The following is a 12170-nucleotide window of genomic DNA, read 5'->3' on the forward strand; positions in this document are numbered from 1 at the left end:
TATTTGTCTATTTGTTTTCCTGAGAAACTATTTTGTAGATAATAATATGTAAAATGATAACCATTGATAATTTCCTACCATTTTGTCTGTAATTTGCTAAGTCCCCCCCTATTATTATGTTATCCTTCTTTTATTCTTTAAAATAAAAAAAAATTAAAAAGTAAAAAATAAAATAAAATAAAATAAAATAAAGTGATACCGGGTTTCAGAACAAAATTATGGGAATTAACAGTGGTTGTTATATGTTGTTATCTTCAACAAAGTTGCTCAGATTAGCAGACATAAGAATGCAAGATTAATCAAACCATAAAGAGAATAAAAAATAAAAACAAAAAAAGCATTAGAAACGATAGTTTCACTAGACAAAATGGTAGAATTCGCCAATGGTTATTACATTGCATACAGTTGCCTTCAAATTAGTTGTTCAGATTACCAGATATGAGCATGCAAAATCAGTTGACAAAATTTTAAAAATTCAGCATTAACTGTTCCTTTCAATAAACCATTAGACATCAGCAGTATAGCTATCCCAGCCATTTACATACACACATACATACATATATTTTCCCTTCCTTCTTTCTTTCTCTTTCCCTCATCCCAGTTGTTCCTTCCTTTGAGCAATTTCTTTCCCTTTATAATATCTATTGTACACTTTGGGTTTTATTTACTCTTTCAGGTTCTTACACTATGAAGACTATATGATATTTATACCTGTGGGTCTGATTTATTTCACTTATGAGTATGGTCTCTAGTTTCATCCATTTACCTATAAAAGCCTTGAGTTTATCTTTTTTATAGCTGAGTAACACTCCATTGTATAAAAATACCCCATCTTTTTTATCCATTCCTCAGTTTATGGGCATTTGGGTTGTTTCCAAGATTCAGCTATGACAAATTGTGCTGCTATAATCATAGGTGCACATATATTGCTGTGGTATGTTTTTAATTCATCTGGGAAAATACTCAGAAGGGGAATAGCTGGGTTAAGTGGCACCTCTAATCCTAGTTTTGTGAGGAATCGCCAAACTGATTTCCATGATGGTTTCACCAGTCTACATTCCCACCAGTAGAGGAGAAGGTTTCCTTTTTCCTCACAGCCTCTCCAGCATTTGTTTTTGGTTGATTTCTTAATAATAGTCATTCTTTCTGGGGTGAGATGGAATCTGTGTTGTTTTAATCTGCATTTCTCGAAGACCAACGATGCTCAACGTTTTTTCATATATTTATTCACCATTAGTATTTCTCCATCTGAGAAGTATGCATTCATCTCAAATGCCACTTTTTAATTGGGTCTTTGAATTTTGGGGGCCTGATTTTTTTTAATTCTTTACATATTCTACATAGAAGAGAGCCAGTTGAGAGCCAGTTGGCTAAAATTTTGTACCAATTCGTGGGTTTTCTTTTTAGTTTGTTAGTGGTTTCTTTGGATGTGCAAAAATTTTTCAGTAAGATGAGATCCCAGTTGTTGATTCTTTGAAGTATTTCTCATACAGTTTGATTTTAAGTATTTCTTGTATTTCAAATACTTCAAAGTATTTCTCATGCAGTTTGAAGTATTTCTCATGCAGTTTGATTTTTGAAGTATTTCTTATATCTCAAATACTTTGAAGTATTTCTCATGCAGTTTGAAGTATTTTTCATGCAGTTTAATTTTCATGAACTCTCTCCCTACCTCCATGTCTTCAAGATTTTTACCTACTTTCTCTTCCAGATTTAGTGCTTCTGTATTAGTGTTTTAGATCTTTGATCCATTTTGACTTTAGTTTAGTGCATGATGATAGACACTAAATCTTGTATTCTTCAAAATCATTTTTTCCAAGGAGAACAAATACAACTTTCAACGGTCATAAATAGTTTTCAGAATTTGGTAGGTATAAAATATAAAGTTTGTTTACATGAAAGAGCACAGGAGTGAAAAATTAGCAAGCTAATCAAACACCAGCAAGGCCAAATACATGTTCAAAACTTCACAAATTAATAATTTTTTATTACCTAAACTAAACCAAACCAACAAAGTAGAACCCCTAAAAAATGTTGATGGCTCGATTATATCCATTTTATTCTCTAAAGGGAAATAATTAAACTGTCAACATTTCTATGAATTTCTCTACATAAGTACTCTTCTAAATTCTGATGAAAACTGGTCAATAGCTAATTGTAAAGCAAGGTCAAATGAGCAAAGAAGCTCTTCTCCAAACACAAACCAATATACTTTCAAATGCTACGACAGGCAAAGAGACAGGGTTATCTGTTATCATCCATGTCTGTTAGAAGTAGCAATGTACTGCTGACTCTGAGAATTTTCGGTAAGTATTTAGTTTTTAATTCAAGAATATAAAAGCACTAGTGAATAAGCTTTCATTCCACAATGAACTAATGTAAAATCTGGGGCTAATTTGGGTTTCTGAAAGATTCTATAGATTTCTCTACCCAAGGTATGGGGACTTTATCATGAACACGATTTTAACTTCTGGTTTTGCCACCATGAAATTCAGAATGAAAACAGGCAACCTCATCGGCACAATCATGTAAGAACTCATATATCTGCACATACATTTTAGTTTTCCCCAAATGTCAACTTCTAGAAGTTACTACATGTACTTTTGCTGATTCTGATTTTTACCTTTTAATTTATAACATCACTCGATTTCACTTATTTCTAATTAGGTTCAAGTTTTTGTGGAAGAACCAAGATATAATACACATTTAAAGATCTGACAATAGTTATCCTGCTTCACTCTGGTACTATACTTATAAAATGAAAGTGTTCACAAGTAGTAAAGGATAGAAAATGTCCTGTTCAAGTACTTACCAGGAGCAATAGTTTCTAATGTGTCAGAACTGACTTTGCGAGTACTTGCACAGTGATGAAGGGTGGAACCGGAAAACACCAAGTAAAAAACTACATCATCTTCAACTCTGTCCTCTTCAGCAAGCAGTACAGTAAGAACACAATCACCCTAGGAAAGGAAAAGATACAGCAAGTTTGCATCAGTAAGGTTCCTCTTAGAAAACTATCTAGAAAATATCATATTTAAGGAAAAAACAAACACCATCTAAACAAACCGTGCACCTGTTCTAGTATGTTTATATAAACACTGACTGAGTACTTAATGTGCTAGCCAACATTTTAGATGCTAAGATCTCTTGTTCCCTTTCAGCTTTTTTTTCTGGAGACAGGGTCTTCCTGTGTAGTTCACGCTGGCCTTGGACTTACTACTTAACTTAGCCCAGGCTAGCCTCAAATTCAGTGATCCTCCTTCGTGAGTGCTGGGATTACCAGCCTATGCCACCATGCCCAGCTCAGCTCACATTTTAGTGAAGGTGATTAGATAAAACAAGTAAACTAACAGTGTATTTACTTAACAAACTAGTGTGGTGGTGATGGGGTTTCAAAGGCAGAGAGGATGGAGGGAGTACACTACATAATTAGACCCTCACAGTCAGAATACTTTTAACTAGTATTCCAGTTGTGGCAAAAATTCTCTAAATTCCACATTCTATGAATCGCTACAATTGATCCACCCTCCAAAAAAGATGGAGGCCCTCAAGTGACCTGTACGGGAAGCACGAAAGGACATAGCATGGGCTCTAAATAATGCGCACTTAAGTCCCACCTAAGAGACTTCCCTTTGATCCGGTTAACTTCACTTTCCTGGACTATACACTTAGAGACAACTCTTCCCTTCTTACAAGTAATACATGAAATTTCTTGAACAAACTCAGTGCTCATCTGAATCTATTAGGATGAGGGGGGTCACTTTTTAAACATTTGTGTCCTCTAACCATCTGACATCCTTGCTTTTCTTTTATCCACTCCTCCACTAAGGCTCCGTAATCAAATAAAAATATACCAGTAATACTGCCCATGCCTCTGTAAGTATTTAAAAGATATTTTTGTCCTTTTGCTACAAATATTCTTCTGGCAGACTTTATCCTTTTTTTATTGAGGGCAATGTTACATATATTCTAAGAAGTAGTTCAAATTACCGTTTTTCTACTTGTAAACATTATATAATTTGTGTTATATCCATAAACTGACAAAGATTTAAAGCATAAATGTTTAAGGCACTGAGATTTAATATTATTAAACTTTAATGATGATCTATGGGGAAAAAAACCTGGCCATTTCAACATCAAAAATTAGAGGAAAGAATTTTTATTACTTGTAACTTTTTTTTCCTATCTAGTTTAGCAACAATAAAGTCTGTGAGAAAACTATGCCACCCTGTGGCCACATCTTAAACTCAGAAGCACAATGAAGCAAAAAGCCGTTTTTTACTAAACACTGAAAAGCAAGGATCAAGTCTATTAACAGATGCTTCACTAGATCAATTCTGGAAACAGAGTTCAAAGTATTAACTAGAGCCCTGAGTGTCTCTTATTTTACTCCAGTGTCTTGTGCAGAACCCCTACATATGGCAGATGCTCAAATCTGCAATATGTGAGAAGTCAGAACTAATCCCAAATAAGCTATAATTTAATTGCCTTGAAGCTAGTTATTAACATGACTACTGTACTAGGGTGTTCCAAAGCACCCTAACACAAGGAATACCACGTCAATAAAACAGAATTAAGACAAAATTCAGTCACTACTCAGAATTATACTTCTGTCTTGTGTACAGATCCCTCTCTTGGAAACAGTTTTGAAAACCTTAAGCTGATAAAATGTATAGTATCTTTTAGCATAATGTAACCCGTTAAAATGGCTGCAGCACATATAAGAGTCTATTTCTCAGGGTACTGCAGAAGCCTTATATTCTGAATAAAGTGCAACTGAAAGCTCAAAAATTTCATCCTTTTCTGAACAACATGGAAACTGTGACCCTTAGGACTATGTCCAGTCTCCTGGTTGTTCTGTGGACTCACAAGCTGAGAAAAGTTTTTTCATATCGAAATGATTTTTTAAAAACAGATCTTTAATGGGAAAATTACATAAAATTCACATTTCAAGGTCCATAAATAAAAGCTTTATTGGAACGCAGTCAAGACCTTTCATTTCCACTTAATTTTTAACCACAATTTTTCATTTGGATTTCTAACACGGAATTGTGAGAATACCTTTTCTTTTGTAAGATCAAGATTTTCTTTCCACAAGAGACCCAACATTTTGCTTGGGGGCTCTCTGTGACATTAGTGAGGTCTGGAGCTTTCCTTTTACTAAGGACAGAGGACACGGCTAACACAGGCAGTTGAAAACCTTTTTTCAAAGCTTCTCATATCAAGCACTTTTCCACTTCCAGGGCAAAGGTTTAAATTGTTTTCGTACCATTAATAGCTTTTTTTTTTTTTTAATGTTAAGTCACACAATTTCATGTCCACAATATTAAACAGAAGGGAACAAGGATGCTTCATTCTCTTCAAGGTCCCTTGAACTTTAAATTCCAAAGGCACTTGGAATTAAAGCACCTGGTTTCCTTGAAGGAGCACTGTCTGCACTCTGATACAGTCACTGAGAACAAATAACTGCGTTTCAGCCACGTGATTCCTATTTTACTGAAGTAGTACCGGGCACCTGGTATTACCTAAGATGGCCTTGAAAGATTAAGCAAGTGGAATGGATAAAACTAAAAACAGACCTAAGAACTTTTTATTAAAGTGGCTGCTTTAATCGTACCCACCTCAAAGGACACCTTGGTAAATAATTCTACTTTTCAAGGAAAGGACCAGCCCACAAAATACATAAAAATCAATTTGGTCACAGTTAACAAGTCTGTCATATTACCAACAACAACAGATGAACTTATTAACAAGGGAAGTTTTTAAAACATTCTTTATTATAATTTTAATTTGAGGCAACCCCAGGAAGAGAAGACATGTATGTCTCTACTTCTCTAATTTCAGCAAACAGTACTATTCTTACAAAGTATTTTCCAAGTTTCTTCACTAATGAGAAATGTCTCCTTGAATCTGAATTTTTGCAGGGTCCGATAGTGAGTTTTGCTGGTAGATGATGCAAAAACTAATGAAAATGACAATTTTATATTATGCGTTATTTTGTAGCAACTAATCTCCAAAATATAAATACACTGTGATTCCAAAATATCATCGGATCGATCACTTACTTGCCTATGAAAACAGATCGTTATAAAAGGGCGATGGGCTGGGCATGACAGTGCATGCCTATAATCCCAGAAGGGTGGCTGAGGATCACGGGAAGGCAAATGTATGCTATGGGAGGCCCAAAGAAGTCACCACTTATTCAAAGATGGAGTTCTTGCTATAAGAGAAAACCCTCACCAAACATGAAGCATCTCAGGTAACAGTATTGCTGTAGTTCTGCTCACAGCAGCTCACTATTAGCACATTTAAGTCATACTGTTTTCTAACTTTTTAAAACTTGGCCGGTAACTTTTGAGCACATAATGTTGGTTAAGACTATAGTCTCTCACATAAGACTGCCTTGATTTGAAACCAGGTGATACATTATTTTCTATCTGTTCAGTATAAAGTATGTTATTTAAGTTCTCTGTGCCATAAGGGAAGATTGCAATCATACTGTATTTACCTCATAAGGTTACTGCAAGAATTAATTGATTGATAAAAGAAAAGCACCTAGGGCAGTGTATGGCACACAACAGTTTTCAATAAAAGATAGCTATTTATAGATTGAGCGTTCCTAATCCAAAAATTCAACATGCTCCAAAATCTGAAACCTTTTGAGCATCATGATAGTGCTCAAAAAGTTTCAAACGCTGGAGTCTCTGGGTTAGGGATGCTTAACCACTGAAGTCTATGCAAATATGCCAAAATTTAAAAAACTTAAATTCTGAAAAACTTCTGATTCCAAGCATTTGTTAAAGGATACTTAATTAGTTTTCTGTAACGCAATGTAAACTCCATGAAAGCACATTTTATTCACTGGGATGCCCTCTTTGTGTAAAATATAATAAGCAGCAGGTGTCCTATATACTTTTTTTTTGAAAAAGAAACACTAAAAAAACATGGCTATTCCTAGATGGCAGGAGGTAAAAGATAGCTGCAATGTGCTTTTTTCTTTTCTTTATTTTCCAATTTTTAAAAATAAGGAATTATCTTTAAAAGAAGATAAACATTTTAAAAATAGTTTGCTTGTTTATAAACACTTTACCAAAGGGGCAAACAAAACTGTGATGGATACCACCTGGATAAAGTGATCAGTGTAATCACCAAAAATTAGACAAATTAACATCACATTTCTCCTGCCAGCATGCAGTGAAGACACATCATCACTTATGTTTTATTTTTAACAAAAGTTCCAAAATCTTAACCTAGTGAAAATCACCAGATAACCCAAACCAAGAGGCATTCCTATATAAAAGGTAGCTAGTACTCTTCAAAAATGTCACTAATGAAAATTAAAGACAGAGGCACTGTTGCACATTAAAGAAGACCAAAAAGGCATTCCAAATAAATACAGTAAATGATCCTTAAATGAATTCAAAACTAGAAAAGAAAACTATTAAAAACATTATCGAGACAATGAGAATATGAAGGAGCTTACATACATTATTAATCAATGTTAAAATTCCTGGTTTTGGTAATTGTGCCACCTTTATATGAGAGAATATCCTTGTTCTTAGGAAATGTACAAACATCTGGGGCAAGAGCACAAACTCTACAACTTTCAGATAACAATAGTAAAAATGATTTCACAAATATGACAAAATGTTAACAGCAGATCTGAATTCAAAGTATAGGGGATTTCTTTACAACTTTTCTATAAACTTGAAATTATTTCTAAGTAAAAGGTTTCCATGAAACATCTGCTCAAATAACATAGTACAAACAAATATTCAACGTTAAAAGATTCAAAACTAATTTAAATTTCTGGGGCTATTTTTTAAGGCTCCAGAATTATGAAAAGGTTCCAGAATTATAAAATTATAACAAAAACTATCTTCTATTCAAAAAATTTAAAGGCATCTTATGGAGCTTTACAAATCAATATCCCAGTTTACCAACATGACAGGATTTAAACTGGTAACATACGGGGAAAATGAAACTAAGGAAGTAACTAGTACTAATTAATGAGCACTACTCCAAAGTACCTAACCTTTCCATGAGGTGGCAATTATTACAGAAGGGGACAGGTCACAGAAACAGAGTTTCTCCATAGGCTAAAATGCAAAGACTTATCCCTTCAAAACTCATGGTAGCTAGTGTTCAATTTCACAAAATGCTCAAAAGAACAGCACAGTGAGTCCCCAGACCTTAGTCACAAATAATGCCATTCTCCATTAAACGAAAGCAAGCTACCTCAGAGACGGCTAATTCCAGGCCAGAGTCAGGGTTTGCAACAGCTGGACCTAAAATATCTCATTTTCATAGACAATAAGGAAGTGTTTAAAGGAAAAAAAAAAAAGATGGGACACATTCTTAAGGATATAAAAGCTATACTTAAGTGGCTTTCTCTAGTCTGGACAAATGTGGGACTTACTTGAAGACCAAACAATTAAGAACAGTAATAAACAGCAGGGTGTGGTGGCACACGCCTTGTAATCCCAGCACTTGGGAGGCTGAGGCAGGAGAATCACTGCAAGTTCGAGACCAGCCTGGGCTACAAAGTGAGCTCCAGGCCAGCCTGAACTGCATAGTGAGACCCTGTCTCCAAAACGACCAAAAAAAAAGAAGAAAAAAAAACAGTAATAAGTTAATAATGAATTTTTTTAAAAACAGAGAGTCATAAGTCCATACAAATAATACAGATAAATAGGAAGGATAACTTCACAAATAGTAGAACATCTCATTTTCATAGAGAAGGATCGCTGGTATAAGTGAAGGGATGGCTAGAGAGTTAAATCTGTCTTTTTGCACCTATAACGGCAAAGATTCAGGCAAAAATTGTCTATGAATGGTCATTCATTCTAGGGGGAAATTCTGAATAGGTATGAGAATATTTATACTGTTTTGAACTGTCTTCCCACACACTGCTTATTAGTAGCAAAAAAGTTGTATTTACTCAGTGAAGAAACCTGCCAACACTTGACTAAGAAATCAATCATTTTAGTAAACACAAATAAACATCATGTACCTCCAGATGTGATACCTTAAGTACAGAATGTTACACATGTAGCAGTTTGATGAGGAAAGCAAAACCTTAATCTAATCACAAAGAACATCAGACCATGAGAATTACTCTATTAAAAAAAAAGGGAACACTGTATTCCTCAAAACAGCTAGAACCATAAAAGATAGCTGGTGACGCGTTCCAGATTAAAGATGGCTAAAAACACCAAGTGAAAGCACTGCCCAACCTTACCGTGTTTTTAAGAGAATGTCCCTATTTGCAGGAAATACATGCTAGATCATTTTAAGAATAAAGAAGAGCTGGATGTATATAAACTTCTCACAGTTAAGGGAAAAAATTGTGTGTACAGGTATAATAGAGTACAAATGATAAAAGCAAATAGAGTAAAATGTTAGCAATTGGTGTTATACCAAGTTTTTTCACACTACTTATATAAAAATTGCATACATTTTAAAATACTTTCAATTACTTTTCAAATTATTCCTAAATAAAAAATTGTAAAAACATAAAACTAAATGAAAAATTTGAAAAACTCTAACAGCTTTTTATAGAAAAAAGGACTGCAGTGTGCGAAGTTCCATCAGTGTGTGCACAGCGATCTTGACACTTGGCTCTGCAATGTGAGACTGGAGTCCTTACTCTGACACAGTGTCCCTTCCCTCAGGATGCACAAAAAATAACACAACCTACGAGACATTCTTATGACTAAACTACTATTACATAAACATTAAATAGTTCAAGAGTACGGTGAAAGGACAAAGGAAGGTAAATCAATCCTGACTTACTACTGTCATTTTCTGAATGCCTGCTCAAGGTCAGAGGTTGAACCAAGTGCTTTGAAAATACTGCAAAGTATCTATATCCGCACTTCAGAGACGACAAAGTGCAGCGCAAAAAAATTTTAATACATTGCCTAACAACAAAGCTGGAAAGGGTCTAGATAAGGTCCAAATCCAAGTAGAATTCTGAACTCTGTATTCTTTCCACTATCTTGACCCTCAATTTAAACCCAGAGCACAGGGTTAGGTGGAAGCGAAAAGAAGCGTGTAAAAAGTAGTTATCAATAAAAAAACACATATTAAACACTGAGTAGAGAAAAGCAAAAGGCATATAGTATTCAAAGGAAAAGGATGCTGACAACAAGGTAGACAGAACCATCTGGAGGTGGTAGTAAAATAAGAACAGGTAGGAGATGTGCTTATTTACAGGGTAAACCTAAATCCAGGCAACAATAGTTGCTTGTACCCAAAAATGTGTGACAGAAGTCCAAGAGATATGTTTCTGCTCACTACAACGGTCTTTCTCACCACACTCTGAAGCTTACAGGAGGAAAAGCACTTAGAGGCGCTTCAGTCAACACCTACACAGCATCAACAAGTTGCTCAACTGACTGAGGAAAGGTGTCAGAGATTAGCTGGAACATAAATGGCAGGCCAAAGATTCATACTTGAACTTGCATTAGCAAAAGAAAAACAGATACAATACCGTACGGTGTCCAGGTATGTGGAAAATGGGGCAAGGTATGTGACATGTTAAAAGCAAATATTCTAGTTTTCCCACAGCAGTATCTTAAGAAAGAAAGAGAACAGAGGAAAGGAAACTACTTCAAGAAAATATTGTAGAAGCACAATGTGAGGAAATACCAGCTTAAATTTTTATAATACCAGGACAATGGGTGAGAAAGCTGTTCTATTAAAAAATAATTTGATGAAATACAATAAGTGAATGTGAGAAATGGCAGAAGACAGTAAACTTGAGGCAACATTAACAGAAAAAAAACAGGTTATCTTGTTAAGAAAAAGTAAGGATTTTTATATGTTAGGAAGAGGGTGATGACTTAAATCTTAAGTTTCACATGTACCAACAGGATGGATAGCTGTAGGTATTAGAATATACATCCAAAAGGTAGGCTATAAGATCAGGAAAGGTCTGGGCTGGCAAGGCAGATCTGAGACTCAATCCATATTAGGTTAAAAACTAAAGCCTCCACTACATATGAGTTTTCCATGGTAAGAGCTAGGAACTAGAGCCCATGTCCCTGCTGAGGAGGCAAAGAAGAAAAACCTGATCTGAAGCAAAAACCAAGCAAGGAAAGGCCAATTCATAAAGAGGAAAAACCAGAAAAATTGAAGATAAGAAAGCAAACAGAACAAAAGATACAAAGGACTCACAGAATTAAGAGATGAATTTTTTTTTTAATTCTCAGTATAGGAAATGGAAGAGAAAGCTCTAAAGACAAAAAAGGAGCAAACTCAGGGACTGTCTGATTTTTCTCTAACCTTGTATGTCTCTTTTCATAACATAACATTCTCTTCTAGTGCCTCAAACCCAGAGACAGGTCCCATGGATCTAAGAGAAACCCAAACTCAACAGCTACCCAGGAAGATTATGAGATTTATCATACTTCTTCTCTCTGTTAATGTGCAGAGCCACAACTGAGCTCTCTGCAGCCAAAAACTTAAAATATGTTATTTCCAAGTCTGAATCTTTAAAAGCTCATTTGCTAAACCCAAACAGATATATCAGATTCATGATACTGCCAATTCCCTACCACCTAAAATATTTTAGATTCCACTTTATTTTAATCACTGTGTTGTTAAATCCTTGGTAACAAGAATTGTGATATAAGTAATCTAGGCAGGACATAATTATTGATCTTTACCAACTGGGAATAAAACTAGTCCACATTAACCAAAAACTATTTTCAAATGAGAGAAAGAGAGTGTGTGTGGATGCATGCTAGCCATTAGTGTAATTTTAAAAATAGGAACATTACATAAAACATTAATATTGATATGTAGCTAAGCTCTAAAATGCTTCATTTTGTTCCTTAAAATTTCCCTTACAGGATTTTACTTCATCCCTTCAATATTTTTATTGCTAGTATCAATTTGTATTCCAGTCCATCCAGTAGATAAAGCTAATTAGTAGAGAGGTATTTAATGGCTCAATACTAATGTGCTCATTTCCTTCCCTTTTGTTCTAACTGCATTATTGCAACCTTGGGGTCATTCATACCTTCAGGCTAAATAAGCACATGGTCCCTTTACTGTACTGAGTCTCCACTATCAACCAAATACAGCACTAAACTTACCAAGGGAAATACTACCTGGCCGCTGCCCTCCAGGAACAATGACAGACATGCATACAGACAAAATGG

General features: G+C 34.9%; 1 protein-coding gene across 5 annotated transcripts in view; it reads right to left on the reverse strand.

The window, feature by feature from the left end:
* Positions 1–12170, reverse strand: part of Akap13 (A kinase (PRKA) anchor protein 13) — a 321318-nt gene that overhangs the window by 203362 nt on the left and 105786 nt on the right. For all 5 annotated transcript variants that reach the window (XM_013512533.1, XM_005381591.1, XM_013512532.1 and 2 more), the window contains exon 3: positions 2813–2960. In XM_013512533.1, the coding sequence (XP_013367987.1) occupies positions 2813–2960 (148 nt within the window). The remainder of the gene's footprint in view (positions 1–2812; positions 2961–12170) is intronic.

This window comes from Chinchilla lanigera, unplaced genomic scaffold (assembly GCF_000276665.1).
Source record: "Chinchilla lanigera isolate Chin_1 unplaced genomic scaffold, ChiLan1.0 scaffold00015, whole genome shotgun sequence".
Classification (NCBI taxonomy): Eukaryota; Metazoa; Chordata; class Mammalia; order Rodentia; family Chinchillidae; genus Chinchilla; species Chinchilla lanigera.